The sequence below is a fragment of the Sesamum indicum genome, linkage group LG3, assembly GCF_026168435.1.
Source record: "Sesamum indicum cultivar Baizhima isolate 11 linkage group LG3, ASM2616843v1, whole genome shotgun sequence".
Lineage (NCBI taxonomy): Eukaryota > Viridiplantae > Streptophyta > Magnoliopsida > Lamiales > Pedaliaceae > Sesamum > Sesamum indicum.
Window position 1 is genome coordinate 1,508,337 of NC_142659.1, and position 20,749 is coordinate 1,529,085.

A 20,749-nucleotide genomic window follows, 5' to 3' on the forward strand; every position below is an offset into this window, starting at 1 on the left:
CGAACTGATCCGGCCATTCGAGCGCATCTCTTCCGTGTTCGGCTCGAATCTCCCGCGGTCGATCCTCCCGCAATCGTATATATAACGCCCTTGGTGGGTGCATTGTTCCCGCCCGTCGGGGCTCGGTCGGTCCTTGATGGGCCCGGGTTCCTGTCGCGATCACGGCTTCTCGACCTGCTCCTCCTTCCTTCCCCACCGATTTTACAATTCGGGGGTACGCGATCTCGAAAATGCCCCTGTCTAACAAGCCTTTCGATCTCATCCTTCAGCTGATAGCACTCCTCTGTATTGTGCCCCCTCTCCCGGTGGAAACGGCGGTATTTGTTAGAAGTTTTCTTCGAGGGAGTGTATCTCGTGTGTCTTGGCCACTTTAGCACATCGGCGTTCTCTACCATCATCAGGGCTTTCTCTCGAGACATAGCTAAAGGCGTGTAATTGTGATACTTCGGCACGTACTTGGGCTCCTTCCGTTTCTCTGTTTTAGGCTTGTCGCTTGCTCCTCCCCTGCCCTCTTGAGGTCGCCTAGGGATGTACTCTCGCTCCCTTCGTTCCGAGTCTTTCATCGCGTTCATCTCCTCTTCGTCGATATATTTCTGTGCTAGCGCCATCAATTGCTCGACATCGAAGGGCGGATCTCGTGCGAGGGCGGAAGCAAAAGAGCCATTCCTCAGTCCGTGAATGAGAAGGCTCACAAGCATATCAATCCTTAACTCTTGCACCTCCAGAGTCTCATTGTTAAACCGACCCATAAAGTTTTTCATCGTTTCATCTTCTCTCTGCCGGATGTTGAATAGATGTGTAGCGGACCTCTTTTCTTTCTTCTTGCTCGCAAAATGGAAGTTGAATTTTTGCACGAGCTGTTCGTAGGATTCGATGCTTCCTCGGGGCAGGTTTGTGAACCACTCTTGAGCTTTCCCCGTGAGTGTGGTCGCGAACAATTTTGCTATTATCAGGGCTGATTGTCCGTAAAGATTCATCACCATTTCGAAGGCGGGCACGTGCTCCTGGGGGTCTCTCATCCCATCATATCGCCTCAGATCGGGTACCCTGAACCCCGGCTCGACAGTTTGAACGAGGATGTCGTTACAGAAAGGGGAGTTCTTGTTCTGCGAGACAATCTCCCCTCGCTTCTTCAGCTCATCGATCTGCTTATTCAAGCTGTGTACTTGTTTGCCCACGCTTTCTACTTCGGCCCGGGACATCACGGGCTCCCTTCTCTTCATGCGTCCGTGGCTGCTAGAACCTGCATCGGATGACGCCGGTCGCTTGCTCCGATGTTCCTGTTCCCCTTGCACCCTTGATTCTCTTATTGGTTCCACATTCTCAAATAACTGCCTTCTAGCAGTTTCCTTGACCAAGGGGGTCGCTGTTCTCCTTTCGTATTCCACGATTGCTTTTCGACTTGCCTCCTCTATCATTCTTTGCAACTCGTCTTGAGTGATTTGAATGGTTGCACCTGTTCCTTTCCTGGGTGTCTCCTCTTCCGCAGCATTTCTCCTCGATGAACCTTCCATAATGGTAAAGAATTCTCAGATGTTCCCACAGACGGCGCCAACTGATCCGGGTCGAATTATTCGATCTCCTGAGACGGTCTCACCAAAGATTGACTAACTCCTCCGAATCAGATTTTGGATCCCCTGAGAATAAAACACGAACCGTGAGCTCGTCGGGCACGTCCCCGACAATGACCCTCCGACGCTCAAGTTAGGTTGATCGAGTGAAATGTATGCGATCTCAGAGTTCGATCTCAATTAATGCATAACAGTTACCTCATTTATGGCGTATCGGGGTCTATTTATAGTACACAGTTGTACGGCAAGTACTGGGCCACGTGGCCTCATCCTGCTGATTCACATTCTGATCGAACGGTCGTCATTGTCCGGGTCTTCCGTTGGTTCATGTGACCTGGGTCGGGTCCTCTGCGACCCGCCCGTTACGAAACACGCGGATCCGGTCACGGAAATGACCATAATGCCCTTAATGAAGGGCGTTTCAGTCTTTTTGCAGGGGGATCATATGTACACCCATCACAACCCTTAGCCTTTGTTGCATTAAGTGTTGTTTCCTTGTTGCGATATTATATATGTTTTTATAATTTAATCTACTTAAAAGTTGTGGAGAGTGTTGGTGGTTTATAGTGCATAATATCGACTTTCTTGCTTGCTACATACAAGCACTTGTTTCATTTCTTGATTTTTGTTAGTTTCAACATCTTATTTTTGTTATAAATATTAAAACCGCCAAACCACCCGAAATCACATATTTGGTTTTGGTTTTAAAAGTGTTAATTTAAAAAATTATTTTATAAAATCGCCAATTACAATTTAATTTAAAAATAATTTCCAAAAAATCGAATTCGCACAGTGAGCCCCGTAACTCCAGGTTAGTTTACACTTGGTGTTTTGTGCTATGAGTACTTTACTGGTTATGTACAGGGTAAATTACTTTACTTTTTTTAAAATTTGTCATAATTATGAATACTCTTTGTTATTTGAAAAATTACAAATATCTCTCTCAAATTAAAAATAATTAATAGTCCTTAAATGGTAAGATAAAAAAAAAAAAACTACTTTACCCTTGTTGTTTTTTTTAAAATAAAAATATTTAAAATAATATAAAAACAATCTGAGGGTGGATAAAGAAAATAATCTATTTAAAATATTAGATCATAAAAATACTTTATGAAATTCTAAAAATATATATAAAATTATAATTTATAATCCGAAAGGACATCTGGACAGTTCACTATAAAAATTTGAATAAAATATAATAGAATGAGCTCGTTGGTACACAGACATTAAAATCAATAAGATATTTATAATTTTTTAAATAATAATGAGGTATTATAATTATATTAAATCTAAAAAGAATAACTGTAATTTACTCTTATATATATTTTTATTTTTAAAAAGTGAATTATGTGTTAATCATCCAACATGGATGTAGCACCTTCAACACCTTGTGACCACCAATTCAGCCCTAGAAATTTGCAATGTATCATGTGACTCTTGGTTTTTTTTTTTTATAATTATTTTTAAATTTTAATAAGTTCGTTTAATTTTAACTATATGAACTGTAAAACTACCATTTATAGAATCTTATCATCCCCAGAATTTTATTTCATCCAAATGTTAAAGAATTTATTTTCAAATTAAAAATAAAACATTTTATAAGATTCAAAATTTATTATAAAAATAGGGAAACATACGCTACCCTCCTTTGAGGTTTGGTATAATAACAGATAAGTCCTCCGTAGTTTGAAAATTTATATTTAGTATTCCTGACGACTGATGTTTGTGTTTATCTAACAAATAAATCCATCAATTAGTGAAAATTTAACGAATTTGCTGATATTAGTAAAAAAATTTAATACAAATTCAAATTTACCCTCGATTGACTTATGGCTCTCTTATTACAGGTGAAACAAATCTTTCTAACCAAAATACCCTTAAAAGGTGTGAAGATATACCTACTCACATGCATTTTCGTGTTAAATATATAATAATAATTTGATTGGAAAATATTCATTTGACCTACAACGGGTCAGTAAATAAGTCAATCGAGATTAACTATAGATTCTCATGCAATTTTTTTGTTAATATCAACAAATTCGATGCATCTTAATTATCATGTGTCTATTTATTAGACAGAAACAAACGTCAAGAGTACTAGATATAAATTCTCAAACCACAAGGGATGTACGTATAATTACACTAAATTTTAAGAAATGGACAGTTTAATCATTCCTAAAAAGTATAAAGTATATAAAATCTTTCAAATAAAAATAATTAAAAACAAGACAAAAAGTACTATGGAGTGTTTGGAGTATAGAGTGAAGTGTGAACCAAAACTAGTGGATGAGAGGAATAGAGCAAATACATCCACAACCAAGCGCACACTCTCTCTTGATTCTTAATCTATGTTTGGATGAGATATGTTAGATTTTTGGGGTCTTTTGCTTTACCAGCAACTCTTCCTCATCCCTTTCCCCACATATGGATAACATCCTTAAAAAAACACACACTTGTTGATATCTTTGTGGGACTACATTGCAGCCTAACTTTTAAAGGTTCATAACTTAAAATCGTCGGACGGGGACAATCACAATCATAAGTATAAGTAAATCCCATTTAGATTTTATACACGCAAATGATTAAATATCATAATTTTAACTCGTGGGAAAATTATAACCATTTATAACGGACTAATAACGCCGCTCATATAAATTTGTATCGAGCTGTGAATTACTGGAGTAACACATGATGACTTCATCATCCATCTATCGGCGGCCCTCCACTTAAATCCCATACATAAATGATTGTAATTGTGTCAATGCATCTTTAAAATTCAAATTTTGAAAAAAATCACAGCTATCTGTATACGGTGAATCTCATTCGAATTCTAAATTGTTTGAATTCGATGACCGCACCAGCCCCGAACCAGCTCACATAGGCCTTTATCTCCCCCCTCACTGAGCCTTATTCCTCCTCTATTTAAATCACTTGGGCCTCACATTCAACTGGGGAAAGAGAAAGGGGTTGTAGAGATTTTAGAGAAAAGGGAAGAGAAATATCAAAATGGAAAAGATGAAGTAAAGTTCTCATAGATATTTGCTCTTTCTCATCCAAGATTCTTGTCTGAGTGACTCAACACACACACACACACCCCTATGGAAGGAGGTTTGGAGTTTGACGATGATGTCTTCTTTGCACACCTAAGCAAGCAAATCTCTCTTCTCATCATGGATGATGATGATGATGAGGACTTACTCATTGCAAATAGGGTTTGTTTCCATAATTTCTCAAATAATAAGAGTAGTTTCTGTAATTTATCATAGTTAGGAGGTGTAAAATGTAATTACTGAATCCTTGTGATATTTTGTTCCAGGCTCTCACTCAAGCAGTCCATCCAGAAGTACAGGCCTCATTTCCCAGTTATGATCAGCAAAAATTTTGCAAAATAGAGAGCAAAGGCACCGGAGTTTTCATCCCTCGTTCGTCCCATCCCAGAAGAAAAAGCACGAAGCAAGGGAGATCTATCGCCTCCGGCAACAAGTCTCGGAGGCTTTTCGACCGTAGCTCAAGAGGGTTTCCTCGGATAACCCATAGCGACAACATTTGTTCCTCATACCATGATTCGTCTAATCTTAGAAGATGTTAATTAGTTAACGATGTTACATAAGCGAATTTTGCTTATATGAATCGGATATGAAATCATCGATCAATATGTGAACGATGAGACTTATATTATACTTACGTGTCATATAAGTATGATTTCATATATATGACAAAAAGAGAATATATCTTAGTATTATTCTTTTTTTGTCTTAAATTTGTTTCTTGAGAAATTTATAAAAAATTGTTTGAGTTAACTCATGGAAAATAATAAATTAAGGTTTGATACAATCTTTTGTTTGATAAATTTTCAGGTCAAATTATTCAAACTCGACTTAGATTATTTGAATTTTTTAAATACAAAAGTTAAAGGTGAAATATTAAACAAAAATCCAACCAACTATCTTTCTTCAAAATTAATTTTTATAAAATATAATTAACTAACAATTATATTCTTGTAGAATCAATTTTCTAAAAAATTCATATGAATCTCGCACGCACACATATATAACGTTGCGTTGTTAATGGGTATAATTTAATTGATAAAATTGAGACACCACCATCATAAAATCATGGGTTTATTAAATTTTAATTCATATGTCGGCGTTGGTCTATTTTAATATTAGTTATTTATTTATAATAAATATTATTATAATTAACTACAGATATTTTAATAATCAGTATGTTTATTAATAATTTATAAAATTGGATAACAAACTATCACAAAATATTTAATCCAAATATATTTTCATTATACACTACAAAATATATAACGTTTAACCATGATATAAATAGTCGTAGCAAATAGTTATTGATCACAGCCATGCAACGGTTGTTGGCTATAGTTTTTGCGAGGGTGGCTAAAATATTTATAATGACTAAAAGCCATGACAAATATTTTTGTCATAGCTCTTAGCTATAGCAAATAATTTTTTTCATAATGAAAAAGCTAATTTTTGCATCAATTGCATCTAACTATGGTTAATAATAATTATTTATCATAATTTTTAATTATAGTCATTAAAATTGTAGCTAATAATAATTTTTTTTAATGATGTCTCATGTTTACGTAAAAAAAAAAAAGAATTTTAGAATTTTTAGAATTTTAATGGGGGGGGGGGGTGTTGAGGGGCTATGGGGTAGGTGTGGGTAGTTACTTTTTTTTTAAATATATAATAATAATATATTTTTAGAATTTTAAATTATTTTTATATAATATAAGTTAAATAATTTATTGAATCTAGACCTTTTATTTTTTTTAAATCTAACGATTGAAATTAATTGATTAGATCTAACGATCAATATTTGATCAAAAAAGATCCAATAGTCATTAATATAAAAAATAATATATAATAAGTAAGGGTATAATGATCGAATTTTTAAAAATTAACACCGTTAGTTGGATTTAACAGAGATGGGCGATTGAGTTAAGTTTTACAAAACACAGAGGAGCCTATTCTCATAATAAGAGAATTTATTTTGCAGACTTTTTAAAACACAAGGGAGTTTTATGCATTTTGTTCGGTATTCTTAGTGGCTGATGTATGAATTATGAGTAACAAAGGTTATTATTGTTGTGATGGACCTACTCCTTGTGAAGATTTAATGGCCCAACAACTCACAAATAGAGCAGAGATATAATCCAAGTCGAACCTCCCATCTGCTTTAAACTCGTGCTTCCAAATCTAGCGATTTTGGCGTCCCCACATGCAGACCTAATAGCGTGAAACAGATTTGTGTAGACAACTCTGACTGTAAAGAAGAGAATAGAGGAGAATTTGAAGAGATAATTAGGAACACGGCTATGGCTTCCTATGCGTTGCTGAAGCGGACGGGGTTTGTGAAGTCAGTGGTCAATGGATTCAGAGCTTCAAGGGCGTATGCATCGGTTGCGGTGGGGTCGGACTTGGTATCGGCCGCACCGGATGTCTCCCTCCAGAGAGCTCGCTCGTGGGACGAGGGCGTTTCGTCCAAATTCTCCACTACTCCTTTGAAGGACATTTTCAAGGTCCCACAAATTTTTTTAAACCGAAAAGGAATTGAAATTTTAGGATTCTGTTAGGGTTTTTGGTTTTGTGTTGTTGATATGTGTCGTTCTTGTTGTTGTTGTTATGTTTTCAGGACAAGAAAGTTGTCATCTTTGGGCTCCCTGTAAGTTGTTTGAGTTCTTTCCATTTTTTTCTCCTTTGTTTTTCATGTCTTTGCCACATTGGTTCATCACTATGTGTGTGTGTGTGTGTGAAGAAGTAATGATGGTTTTGTTGATATGTGAATTGTGGATTTATGTCTTTTTAATTTTCCCTTGTTGATTGATTTAGTTTATTGTATCAAACGAACCCTTGTTTCAATTTTTTTTTACAGCCGTTCAATTGATTTAAAGAGGTTTTAGCACTGGTGGTTTTTGCCATAATGTCATCAGATTTTCATGTTCGACATAATATCCGTCTAATGAACTTTAGTTAAGTTTTATAAACAAAGAGGAAATTAGTTTACAAATTACTACATGCTTCTGAAGATCCTATTTGTATGTCATTTCCTTAACAATTTCAATTTGGAACCACATGAAGGAAAATATTGCTCTTTTCTTTTCTCACTGTTCCTTTTCGATCTAGGTTTTCTTAGAGGAAATTGTTGATTTTGGTTATCTTCATATTTCATGTTCAGTCGAAACAGGAACCGGTTTGTAAGATTATTTTAAAAATAGTTAAGCATTTATCTTTAAGAAACGAAATCAACATATCATTAGCAAAAATATCCGTCCAATGTTTTTGTAAATGCATTTTCTTCATGCTTATATGGGTTTGGTTTTACATTCCTAAGGGTGCATACACTGGAGTTTGTTCGGCACAGCATGTCCCTAGCTACAAAGACAATATTGATAAATTCAAGGCGAAGGGAGTTGATTCAGTGATATGTGTAGCCGTCAATGATCCCTATGTACTGAATGGATGGGCAGAAAAGCTTCAGGCCAAGGAAGCTGTAAGCTACTCATTTATCTTATCCTTCTTGATTTCTGGAGAAAATAAGCATTTCCTACTGTTGTGATTTTACTAAGGTTTAGTGAGTCTTTGAGCTACGTGTTCGGCTGTCATAGATGACAGAACTCTAGGATGGATGAAATTTGATTTCAGGCATCAATTTGCAGACTTTTCAAGTGGAGGATCAAAGATTCTGACTTAGCATTTGAATAGTGGCTCTAAGATTGTTAAATATTAGATAAGCTATTCTGCGAATACTTAGTTGATACTGCCTTCAACATTGTGTGTTTGTTTTCTAGTGGAACTAATACCTTACAATGACAACCAACTATGATTCTTTGTAAACATTGTTGTCTATATGTTGTCTTTGCTGTGAAGCTTGGTATAAGTAACTTCAATGGTTATTGTTCACTCTTTTATCTTGCAGATTGTACTGTCATTTCTAGTCTTTATGAATCTTTGATTTCTGAATCGCATTCTTAATCATGCTGCTGTCAGATTGAATTTTATGGAGATTTTGATGGGAGCTTCCATAAGAAATTGGACTTGATGATAGATTTATCTGCTGCTTTACTTGGACCTCGGTCTCATAGGTACTTGCTCTTATTTACTTATATTGAGTAAAATCTGTCGATCCATCTTGAGAAACTAAAGGTTTGCCTTGTTCTTCTTGGACAGGTGGTCAGCTTATGTGGTTGACGGCAAGATTAAAGTCCTTAATGTGGAAAAAGCACCATCTGAGTTTCAGGTTTCTGGAGGAGATGTCATTCTCGGACAAATTTGAGTGTAGATATAGTTTGTTCCTTTAGTCACTGAGATTTTGCTGCTGCCTGGTTACTCCTTTTAGGCTTGACAGCTAATAAAGCAATATGGTTCACCTGAACTTGGATTAATCTGAATTCAATCCTCAGAATCTCTTCTTGTACTGCCTTTACGATGAATTAACTTTGTTGATCATTTGTGTCGATATGATGTATATGTCCGTCACCCCTCTCCTTTTGAGGGATTCTTTTCTACTTCTGAACTGAACTGCGGATACATGGAAATGCATACATTTCCTGCAAATGTGTTGATAATTTGTGTACAATGACCGATTAGGTTTTTGCCCAACAACGAGCTCCCATTGTTTACAATTGTGAGTTCATGGGCTCGATTCCTAGAGTTACTGCCACTGTAGTCCTCGGGTTCCACTTCTCATCTCCTCGGCCTCAGCAGTGGCTGTTCAGGTGTACATCATTTCTTACATCAGGTATGTACTGTTCATATAAAGAATACAAAGACACACATCTCCTGTGCTTTAGAGATGCTCAATGAATCATATTGAATTCCTACATCATGGAATGGTTTGGACCTGTGATATTACAGTCCCATGAAGTTTTAATCGAGTTCTATGATCCCACTAAAGAAACTGAGGAGATTAGCTATTTTATTTTTCTAGGGCATTTGGAAGCACACTCCAACACTTGATTTAACAAACCACTCATTCTCATTTGCAACATTGGCTGTAAGCAACATGCAAACAGGCTCCCTGCTAATGTTCCCTTTGCTTCTCTGCTCAAGTCGTGCATCAAACTCCACAAACTCCCCATTACAGAACCTGGCAAGCTGCCCGTTGGTCCCAAAGAAACGAGCATGACGGTGCAGACCTCCAGGGCCGACAGGACAATGCGGCTGTCGACAATGGCTGCCATTTTCTCCAGTGAGTTTTCTTTTCTTTTGATAGGGAAGAAAGTGAAGTTTCAAAGACAATGAAGGCTTTGTAAGGCAGTGGGAGTCAAGGGAGTGAAGGGTCCAAGAATGGTTGCATGGAATTGGTGGGGGCTCAGCCACTTGACATAAACTCAATTAGCAGGGCTATGGGCGTTTACTGAAATGTCCTTAGATTGAAGAATATCCTATTGTTTTCTGGGATTTCTGGTGGGCTCAGCCACTTGACACTAACACCTCCCAGACGGTGTAGTTGCAATTTGTAAAAGATATGAGGGGTCTCTATAATTTAAATTAAGGAAATTTCAATATAATTTACCCTATAAAATATCTCATAAGATTAAAATATAATATATCAGGAGCTTATAAGCTCTTCAATAACTTATAAGTTAATACTTATTTTAAAAAACTTATAAGATCCAAAACATCTTATTTTTTGAAATCTTATAAACTCTTTTAAAAATAATTAGCCGAACACCGTCTTGAGGAGCTTATAAGCTTAACCAAACAACCTCTTAGTTACCCATAAACTTCTCCAGATTTTTAAAAGGCTAAATAGCATAAAACCTCCATCTATTTAGTTAAAAATTCCTCTGTATTTTAAACATAAACGAAAAACCCTTCCGTTCGATTTTTAACGTAGCTCAATAATACCTCTCCATTGAATGTGACTAAAGACGTTAATTTTTGTACAAAGGGATCGTTACGCCTCATTTATATATTATTTACTTTTAATGATTGTTGGATTTTTTTTTTTTAATTTACAAATATCCTAGAATTTGTTGAATCTTAAAAAAATAAAAGTCCATATAAATAAATTTAGAAATATATATTATTGCATATTATAAACTACAAAAATAAATTATTAGTTTATTTAATATAAATTTAATAAAATTAATCACTAATCTCCTATCCTACTGCCCCACCAAACCTCGCCCTTACCACCCCTTCCCACCGCCGCCACCACCCACGGAGGGAGGACCGGACGCCGTACTTCTTTGCGAGGGGGGTAGCGACGATGTTGTCATCCTCAATTTGAAAAAATAAAATTTTTAATTAATTTAATTAAGAATAAATTTTAAAAAAAACAATTTTTTGAGAAGTTTTAAAGAAAAAAATTAAAAGATAAGAAAATTATTTGAAATAAAATACTAAAAGAAAATAACAAAATTTTCATTGTTAATACATATACTAGTAATTTAAATTGTAAATTTCAAATGTTATTTACAATGAATAATATAATTTATTAAAATATATTTATAATTGAATAATAAGTTAAACTAGTTAATAAAATATTATTATTTTTATTATTATTAATTAACATTTATATTGGTATAGATATTTTCAATTTTTAGAAAATAAAATTTAGTATATATTTTATGTATTGTGATTTTTTACTTTAATTTTAATTTAATATATAAATTTTAAAAAAAATAATTTTTTTTGGTATTTTGATATTTAAATTAATATATTTAAAATTGAGATTTTTTAGTCTATTTTTAAAATACAAACATAGTGTTTGATTTCGATTTTGGACCATCTCAAAACATTGAAATATTTGGCCGGAATTATTTTACCCATTTTTCACTAATTTTTAGATGTTTTGAAACAGTGTTATGAGGACAAGATACACAGAATAGGTTCAGAGCCGTAGTTGTCATTTTCTTTCATCATTTGTTCACGTCGAAGCCACTGCGTTCTGCTGCCGTTTTTTAAATACAAATATATATTTTAACCACTTAATATTTTGTACATAATATTGTTCTACATTATTGAAATAATTTGAATATTTAAAAAATATAAAATAATATATCAATTCTACGCGGTTAATTCAAATATTACATTATTTGAATAATATATTTAAACTTATCACCTCGATTAGAACGTCTAACAAAAATATTGTTAATCCATTACTGAAGTCATTTAATTATTTATAAAAGTGTATTTATATAAATTATATTTGTTCTTTTTCATACATATATAATTAGAAAATACTATTTATTTTATTCCATTCACAACCAAATAAATTATATATATACTCATACAAATGTATATAAAACATATATAAAAGAGACATGATTTGACAATAAATAATATTTTTTTCTCTGACACTGAAAAAATCAAACATACCATACTTATTTTATATTATCTCAAAAAATAAATCGAATCATACACATTATCTCTAACACATACTTATTTAGCTTTATTTTTCTCTCTTTATCTCCACAGAACATACCTAAAAAAGTTAAAAATGAAACCAAACACATTGAAAAAGCTATTAACTATTCTGTAGAAATACAGAGGGTATATCTACTACTCTTGTGATTTGTTACTGTGTACCAACTTTCTATAATTTATTTATAAAATTATAAATGTTAAATTATTTTTAAGCAATCTAATTTCAATATAATGTTTTTATATAACTTATTTGAGAGAGAGAGAGAGAGAGAGAGAGAGAGAGAGAGAGAGAGAGAGAGAGAGAGATCATATCTGGTAAAATTGTATGCTTTATAATGAAGTCTCACCAAATAGTAAATTGAAAACGAAATGTTAACGAAACGACACCGCAGCAAGCATCATGTAGTACTGCCGCGTCAAGAAGAAGATTTTTCTATATATGCACAAACTCTCTAGTCTTTCTCACTCCGCCGAGCGAACCTTCTCCACAGAAACTGTTGTTCTTCAGCTCAATTCATCAAAGACAGTTGAGCAATGGCGTCTCTCCAGAAACTCCTTCTCCTCTCTCTACTCTTCCACTCCCTTCTCATCATCAAATGCGATGGTAAACACTTCCCCAACTATTTCCAACAAGCGCATTTCATTGTTTTCTTCATCTTTCACAAGATTTAGTTTCTTTGGTTTAAATTCCTGGATTTGGATGGTTCTTGATACTATGTTGTATGATAGAGTGGTTTTAGCCAAAAGGGTTCTTCTTTTTTCCCTCTTTGTGTAAATTTGAGTAATTGCAAAGATGGGTGCAGAAGAGTTGGGTTGAAGATCTGAATTCTTGCCCCCGATCATTTTTTTGTTTTTTAATGTGTACGGAACTTGACTTGTTTAGGTATTGGGTTCTTGGATTTGCATTGTGGGACGACTGTGTTTGTGCTCCTTTTGATGCTCTGTTTCTGGTTATGTTGAGCTCAGATTGGTCTTCTCTTTTGGTCGTTTATCTGTTTTGAACCCAAAAAAGGAAAGCAAAGTAGAAGAAATAGGAAATTTCACTGTTTTTTAATTGTAGTTTTGGATTTAAGATCTATTTGTGTTTGACTCGTGTGTTTTCTTGCTGTTCTTGAATGTTGTCGTTGATGGGTAACTTAAGATCACACATAACTTTCTCTTCAGACTTCCCTTTGAAGTTTGGTATAATTATAATTAAAGTTGTTGCTTAATGTGAACGCGTCTTCTTCCTGGATGCTAGATCTATCCTTCCTAATGAGAATCTTCTCTCTTTTTCCCTTCCTTCCCGACCCAATTCTAATTCTGAAATTACCACCATAATTGTTGTTAAGGTTTGTTTTGTTACCTTCTGTTTTCAAGAGCGTGTGCGTGTGCACGCCCATATCTTCCGCCTTGAATTTTAAGCAACCATCACCAGAATTAGTCAAAATGTGCATCGTTCATATTCAAATGGTCTGTGAACTTGGCAATGTGGGTTCTATATTTGCGGTAGCCGAGCAAAGTAATAGATGTAAGATTTCCAATGCTTTGGATGTGAAATCGTCGCAAAAGTGTCTGTCTTAACACTTGCCATTTATGAGTTGTAATTACTCAGTGGTTGTGTTTCTATATCAAAGCTTGATTTTCTCAACAAGTAGCCTCAAGTGCTTTGTGATCAGATAGCTCGTGTACTACATCTTTTATAGCTGAATTGGCTATCATTTCATGTAGTTGTCTCACAACTTTAAGATCTCTCAGCCTTGTTTTTCTCTGCTTTGATTGTTCCTTTCAAGAGTTCATTCTGCACTGTCTTTTTGGCTTGTGTTTGCTGTGTTTGATCTTTAGTTCGAGATCTGCATTACGAACTAATAATCTTACCTCACTTTGAACGCAGATGACGAAGACAACCTTCTTCAGGGAATTAACCAGTACAGATCATCCTTGAACTTGACAGCCCTAACCAAGAATGACAGAGCAGAATGCCTTGCTGATGAAATAGCAGAGCAGTTCAAGAACCAACCTTGTACCAACACAACAGGTTCCAACACCGTACCAGGCACTGAACCCCAGTACTCCGACTATCCCAAACTTCTAGCAAAATGCCATTTGAATGTTACCACCACGAGAGACGGGCAAATAATGCCCGCTTGTGTTCCCAACCTGGATTCAGGTCTTGTTCTTTCCAATTTCACAAAGTCACAGTACTCAGGCTACCTAAACGGCACCCAGTACACTGGCATTGGGATTGGATCTGAAGATAACTGGATAGTTGTTGTCTTGACTACAAGCACACCTGAAGGAAATTACTCGCCCGGCACTAACTCAGACAATGGGGCAGCCAGCCTTACCACCATCAGCCATATCGTGTTTTTATTCATCAGTTTTTTGCTGTTATTATGAAGGGATTTGTGAACATATATACATATATATTTGTTGGCATGAGTTCTTTTTCTTGAGTGGAACATTCTTCATAGGCTTCAAAACCTGTAACTTGTGATTGGATCAAAATTAAGGTTCTAGTTGCAAAATAATCCTGTTACTCTGACATCCTTTAGATTTTCTATCATTTCGTCGGAAAGCCTCGTTACTGAAATCTCCTGGGCAAATATTTTGACACGAGGACAGGGATCTAGTTTAAACTACATGTAATTCACCTAGTATGGAATCAATCTTGAGTTACAATGTCTTGAGTTGCATGATCACGTCATTACAAGGTGTGGTTATGGAGCTTCTGGAAATAGTATAATGCACCGCATACATAGAAACAGAGCAAAAGGCATATGCAGATACAACAGTAGACGGTGAAAAGCCAAATACTTGTTTGTGCAAGAAGCAAAGCACCAATAGTATTTCCTCAAAACTTTACTATGACAATACACTCACAACTGACTGTCACTGCCCCGACCACTTGGTCTGAGGAAGAGGCAAAAATTTTACAACAGCAGTTTCATTCTATAGGCCACTCTAGTGAATCTTGATACATCCTTGCTCTCCAATGAATTAGGACGACAACATAGGTTCTGTTCCTAATCTTGCTTAAATTGTATACTAACAAGTGAATTACAATGAAGCAGAATCCTTCTTGGTACTGAGAAATTCAGCCATGGAGCATCTTCACCTTTATTGCATTTACCAAATCACTCTGTTAAACGATGGACAGTACGTTAACACCTATAGGACTTAACCCGAGACTTCTTCAAGAGCTCTTTAACCGGGTTCTGGTTACAAACATAAACCTTCTTAGTGCAAGCATTAGGATCCATGTAGACTTTGTGATCTTCTCCTTTATCATTAAAAGCAATGCTGAACTTAGGACAGTCTTGAGGATTTGGGCCTGTAGACCTTTGAAGAAACCTAGTAAACCTTCTTTTTCCCAAATTGCATAGAGTGCCCCGGACACTGTTTTACGGGATCTTAATCGAGCATTGTCGTTGTTATTTTCATCAGACTCAGCTGACTGAATCACCACTTTACACCTGTCCAGAATCCAGATCCTTGGTTTAGTGATGCTAACTTAGCAATCAGATCATAAGAAATATAATTAGTTTCGGAATGGAGTCCCTCTGCGAATTGTTGTTTTGAGTTGAAGAGCCGACAGATTTAGTTGAAGTAGATTACAGCGACAAGCAAGTGTAAACACCGACTAACCCTTCCCCCCTTTGAAACTATAGAGACTTCCATTTAAAGTCCTCCGTTAAGGAGAACATTCTAATTACATCCCTTATAAAATTAGACACAGAATAATTACACCCCTTATGTTTTTGGAAACAGAATATTAACATGCCATCAAGTTTATGATATTACTGCCAGTTCAAACGAAAAGGGGTGGCCTGTAACATCGTAACTTCAGAGGAGAGGGGTATTTGTAATACACTGCCAATGCTTACTGTTGTAATTAATCATTCAGTTTATAACAAACATGAGTGAGTAGATATTTTTACCTTATAGCTGGATATGTTACACAGGTAGCAATGCATTTTGAGACGGCCCCCAACACAAAAGCAGAAAATGCAGAGAGGGCTTCCGGAGCTGTTACATCACCACTGTTTTCCCTATTCTTCTTCTTCAGCATTCTCTGCTTTAACTGATCAAAAGCGGTATACTGTACACAACTATGACCAGAATCAGAATATCTTTCTCCTTTTTAATAGAACTTAAAGTCAATCTACTCCGGCACCAAATCTTAGAAATGTAAGAGAAGCACCAACCTGAATGGAAGGATTTGCCGTTAGAAGAAGAGAGATGCCGAGACCATCAAATAACTCGCTCCAGGTGCTCTCTGAGAGAGATTTCTGGAGCCCCTTGGATTTCCCAAAGTCACTTGTTTGCATCTTTGAAGATGCTGTATCCAGCGGCTGAATTAACAAATCAAATTGTCACTTACAGTAAATATTAAATAATTCAGCTATGTGAAAAGAATCAAGACTAATACAACCGGCAAAATATCATGACCAAAAAGAAGCAACATGCTGGACAATGTAATGGAAGTCCTCAATAGGATTATTACATGGATTATACGGACTATGTATAGTATGAGTTTTATTACAGCAACTTATCAAAGTCTTCCTTGCAATTCTAGTGTGGTATTTAAGATGATTGGTGATATCTGCTTCTTTCAAATGGTAATAAACCTAACATGAAATCATGATTTCATTAACAAGACATAGTTATTAATTAGATCACCCAGACATCAATCCTCATTCAAGATGAACTGTACAAGAATCCACAGTTTGAAATCAGAGGATCCATTGGAACACTGCCTTGCCTGTGTAACTATGACTGTGCATGCACCAGCAGCAGCTGCTATGATCAAGTTGGCTCTTGTTCCTATAGATTTAGCTCCGCTTTCCCTCAAGTAAAGTCTCTTCAGAAAGCTGTATCCGTAGAAATAGATAAATTGTGAAATGAAAGACTGGAAGTTCTTTGTTCCCAGTCCCTGGTACAAAGACAACACTTGACGTGTGGATATTGCTTCCCACAGGACATCTGAAATGTTCCTGCCCAAATGAGAAACAACCAATTCAGATTACCTTCCGAAAACTCATACGTATCTGCATTATAAGACTCGACAAATAGACGAGTCAGTAAATTGAAGTAGTGGTTCAGACCACTGATGTTTTAGACTTGAACAATGTTTCACAGAGTCAATTCAAGTTCTTTGAGGTTCAACAATTGCCAAGTGTTTTTGTCCAAAATTCGAGATAGCTAAGCAATTGAGCAACCAAAGAAACAACATGAACCTGGTTTGACAAGACAATCACAAGTTTCTTGAATATGAGAAAGACCAATATATCAGTCAAGTCACATGAAGGGGAAACATTGGCATCAACAAGAACAGGTAGGAAAATGGACATTCCTGATAAAGACGAATCACCAAAGAACAGACCACAAATCACCAAAAAAGACAACCCAAAACAGGGGCAAAAAAACAACCAAATTATCAAGAAAGCAGAATTCTTGATAAGTTTCCACCATCACTGCAGGCCCATCACACGGTTTCAAAAAAATTCACTGAAATTCAACAAGAAAACAGGATGACACCCAAAAAATTGAAAAAAATAGTTAAACAGAAGGAACCTGTATTTTTTATGATGATGGGCTCGATTCTCAGCTTGATACTTAGTCTTGCAAGTATCAAGTGGATACAGAATGGTGGTGCTCACCAGTGAACCCACCGCACCGGAAGTCGCCTCCACTAAAGATTCCATATCAGAATCTATTCAACTTTTGGACGCAAATTACGATTGCTGGAACTGAATTCGGGTGCGAGAGTAATCAAGAAATTAAGGTGGGGGCACCGGCCAGCGGAGGTGGAGAATTTGGGAAGGAGGCATGTCATTTATAAGCCGCCAAGATTTGGGTGGGAGTAATCGTGTTGGGGAACGTGCGAGGAATGGGCGTTGGCAGTGTAATAAGAAGTATTGGCTTTTCACACGTTGTAGTAGTGTTGTGAACCGGAGCTCCTTTTAGATTGGCAAACAAAAAGAGAAACGTAGTTTGAATTTTGTGAACTTCGGAGATGTCTATTAAGTTTGACTGAGTAAAATGCGTGACAATATTTGGGACTTGGAGCATGAGGTCTGCAGGTCAAATGGTAGTCAATAATTCTTGAATGTATAGAAAATAAGTTTGAAATCAACAAATTCATATATCTTCTCTAACTCACGATTGAATATCTCACACACATTTTCAGTGAACAATTCTGTTTTCTGGATGTTGTAGATTGGTCAACATACTCGAGAAGCTTCATAATCTTGCAACATTGATCTTGCCATCTCCATAATTGTTCTGTTTCTCTTTTTGAGACTCCATTTTGTTAGGGATTATAACTGACTGTTGTTTGATGTTTGATACCCTTTTCTTCATAGAAGTTGTCGAATTTTGAGTTGTTATATTCTTTTCCCCGATTGCTTCTGATGACTTTTATGCTTTGGCACTTTAATTCTCCACAAGAATGTTGAACTTCTTGCAAATCTTAAAGACTTCGGATTTTTCTTGCATGAAGTATACCCAAGTCATTTTGGAGTAGTCATCAATGAATAAGATGAAATATCTGTTTTACTCATGTGATGGAGTTCTCATTGGTCTGCAAACATCAGTATGAATAAGTTCTAAGGCTGCTTTAGCTCGCCAGGAGGTTCCTAAAGGAAACAACTTCTTGTGTTATTTCCCTTGTAGACAAAGCTTCACAAGCTCCCTCGAGAACTTGTCTTTGTGGTAAGTCTGTTATCATTTTCTTTTGATATTGTAATTTTTAAGATTTGAAAGTTGAAGTGGCCGAGTCTCCTATACTATAACCATGGTGGTCCTTTTGTGTTTTCATAGCTATGTCGACGAGATATTGGAGTTGTATTGGAAAGTATGTATGCCCCTACATTCTTAATTTCACAACTATAAGAGCTTTATCTTTGTTGTCATAAACAGTGCATGAATCGCCTCCAAAGTATAGAGTGTATCCTTTCTCCATCATCTAGCCAACATTGAACAAATTCGTTCTAAGGTTAGGGATGTACATAACATCTTTAATGACGAGCATACCTTTTCTTGTGTTGATGTTTGTCTTGAATGACTCATCGAATTTCTGTAAAAGTTTCTTTGTTGTATCTCATATGGTTGCTAGCGTCACTATCAAGGCAACATCCCCTGTTTTCGCTATTGAGTTATACGTGTAGAATAATTGATCACTGCTTAGATTTTCTTTTATGTAGTTAGCTTGATGATTTTCTTTAAGCTCACAATCTTTTTCCACATGTCCAAACTTTTTCCAATTTCGATATTGTGGTTTCCCATAAAAGTAACAATCCTTCTTAAGATGATTTGTTCTTCTGCAAATACGACATGTAATCTATTTTCATTTATCTTGCTTCTTTTTGTTCCCCTTTATACTTTTAAATATTTTTTCTTTTCTATTAGAATTCTGAGACCTCATATTTAATTTACACTAAACATTTTCAAGATAACCCTCTTCTCCCCTACTTCCCCTTTGTTCATATGCCTCAAAATCCTTCATTATTATATTTTCAAAATCTCTTATAAGGTTTTGAAGTTTAACAATATGCACCTTGGCATTGCGTTGATATTCTTTTTGCAAAATGCTCCATGCTTCTTTTGCAGATATAGCAACACTTATTTTTGGAAAAACATGATTTGCCACTACTATTTGGATGTAGTATAAAGCCTTTGAATCATTTGCCTTTTATTCTCCAATTTACCTTTCTTGGGAGATGACAAAGTGGAACTATCATCCTGCAGAGTAACCCTTCTTCTACTATATTTCATAGTTTTTGAGACTGAATATGTTTTTATTTTAATGGCCATTGAATTATAATTTTGGCTGCAGAAAATGGGGACTCAAATTTGTTTGGATAATGAGGACATGGTGGTTGGACAATAAAATTAGTGTGATGAGAAAGTGTTTAAGATAAGATTACACACCCACTATATGATCAGACGTGGCTCTGATACCACTATTAGTATTTTATTTTAAACTAAAAGCTATTTTAACCCCCAACCGCGCCCTGTGTTTTGTTGAAATAACTCAAAACTCCTCTGTATTTGGAAATAGGCTAAAACCTCCATTGTGTTTGTAAAACTTAGCAAAAAACACCATTCTGTTAATAATTAACGAAAAGTGCATCAGTCGCGCTCCCTATGCATTTTAAGGTGATTTTCACCTGCTTTGGACCTCAATTTTGGGCGTTTTGGACTACAATACCCTGATAGTCTCTATATATTTAACTTGGATATCTTTCACTTGTTTTGAGTGTTTTTTTTTTATATTTTCATCTATCTTAAAAATTAAATATTTTTTAAAATATTTTTACTTAAAAAATACAAAAAAAGGTATATAAATTTTTTGATAATTTAATTTAAATTTAATTTTAAAGTATCTTAACAAATATATATTAATAATTACAAAAATTATATATTTTAACTAGTTTAAATTATTATTTAGCTAAAAATATTTAAATAAATTACCTATGTATTTAACCTTTAAAAATATTTAAATAAATTATCTATGTATTTAAATAATATTATGGCACATTTTATGTATTTAGAAAATAAGTAGTCAAAACTGAAACTTAAAAACCTTTTTAATTATTCTAAATTTAAAATAATTTAAATAAATTATTATAAATTTGACTAATTTAAATTTTTAATCTTTTTAAATTCAAAATTTAGAAACTTAAAAAAGATGCGGGAGACCGCCCCTGTGTTCTGACATCGCCCCCAATCTGGGCGATCACCGTCACCCAGAATAGCGTAGGTCTGGGCAATGGTGAGTCGCCTAAA

The 20,749-nt window shown here is 35.2% G+C and overlaps 4 protein-coding genes across 4 annotated transcripts; 3 read left to right on the top strand and 1 right to left on the bottom strand.

Annotated features, from left to right (window-relative positions):
• Positions 1–4,426: 4,426 nt before the first annotated feature.
• Positions 4,427–5,405, top strand: LOC105156970 (uncharacterized). The gene is made up of 2 exons (XM_011073248.3): positions 4,427–4,783; positions 4,888–5,405. The coding sequence occupies exons 1-2, from the start codon at positions 4,670–4,672 to the stop codon at positions 5,158–5,160; spliced, it is 387 nt and encodes a 128-aa protein (XP_011071550.1). The 5' UTR covers positions 4,427–4,669; the 3' UTR covers positions 5,161–5,405.
• A 1,420-nt stretch (positions 5,406–6,825) lies between these two features.
• Positions 6,826–9,108, top strand: PRXIIF (peroxiredoxin IIF). The gene is made up of 5 exons (XM_011073249.3): positions 6,826–7,122; positions 7,236–7,265; positions 7,935–8,093; positions 8,591–8,685; positions 8,771–9,108. Exons 1-5 carry the CDS (start codon positions 6,919–6,921, stop codon positions 8,874–8,876), a joined length of 594 nt encoding a protein of 197 aa, XP_011071551.1. The 5' UTR covers positions 6,826–6,918; the 3' UTR covers positions 8,877–9,108.
• A 3,306-nt stretch (positions 9,109–12,414) lies between these two features.
• Positions 12,415–14,501, top strand: LOC105156973 (putative GPI-anchored protein At5g19250). Its single transcript, XM_011073251.3, has 2 exons — positions 12,415–12,581; positions 13,851–14,501. Exons 1-2 carry the CDS (start codon positions 12,512–12,514, stop codon positions 14,354–14,356), a joined length of 576 nt encoding a protein of 191 aa, XP_011071553.1. The 5' UTR covers positions 12,415–12,511; the 3' UTR covers positions 14,357–14,501.
• A 272-nt stretch (positions 14,502–14,773) lies between these two features.
• Positions 14,774–17,884, bottom strand: LOC105156972 (peroxisomal adenine nucleotide carrier 1). Its single transcript, XM_011073250.3, has 5 exons — positions 17,534–17,884; positions 16,722–16,953; positions 16,165–16,311; positions 15,898–16,058; positions 14,774–15,432 (listed from the first exon to the last, which is right to left on the bottom strand). Exons 1-5 carry the CDS (start codon positions 17,662–17,664, stop codon positions 15,153–15,155), a joined length of 951 nt encoding a protein of 316 aa, XP_011071552.1. The 5' UTR covers positions 17,665–17,884; the 3' UTR covers positions 14,774–15,152.
• Between the last annotated feature and the right edge of the window lie 2,865 nt (positions 17,885–20,749).

Coding starts and splice junctions, on each gene's coding strand:
- LOC105156973 (XM_011073251.3), top strand. CDS start 12,512: ATGGCGTCTCTCCAGAAACTCCTTCTCCTCTCTCTACTCTTCCACTCC. Junction 12,582..13,850: donor TCTCATCATCAAATGCGATG/GTAAACACTTCC, acceptor CTTTGAACGCAG/ATGACGAAGACAACCTTCTT.
- PRXIIF (XM_011073249.3), top strand. CDS start 6,919: ATGGCTTCCTATGCGTTGCTGAAGCGGACGGGGTTTGTGAAGTCAGTG. Junction 7,123..7,235: donor CTTTGAAGGACATTTTCAAG/GTCCCACAAATT, acceptor TTATGTTTTCAG/GACAAGAAAGTTGTCATCTT. Junction 8,094..8,590: donor AGCTTCAGGCCAAGGAAGCT/GTAAGCTACTCA, acceptor TGCTGCTGTCAG/ATTGAATTTTATGGAGATTT.
- LOC105156972 (XM_011073250.3), bottom strand. CDS start 17,664: ATGGAATCTTTAGTGGAGGCGACTTCCGGTGCGGTGGGTTCACTGGTG. Junction 16,954..17,533: donor CATCATCATAAAAAATACAG/GTTCCTTCTGTT, acceptor TCATTTGGGCAG/GAACATTTCAGATGTCCTGT. Junction 16,312..16,721: donor GCACAGTCATAGTTACACAG/GCAAGGCAGTGT, acceptor TTGTTAATTCAG/CCGCTGGATACAGCATCTTC.
- LOC105156970 (XM_011073248.3), top strand. CDS start 4,670: ATGGAAGGAGGTTTGGAGTTTGACGATGATGTCTTCTTTGCACACCTA. Junction 4,784..4,887: donor ACTTACTCATTGCAAATAGG/GTTTGTTTCCAT, acceptor ATTTTGTTCCAG/GCTCTCACTCAAGCAGTCCA.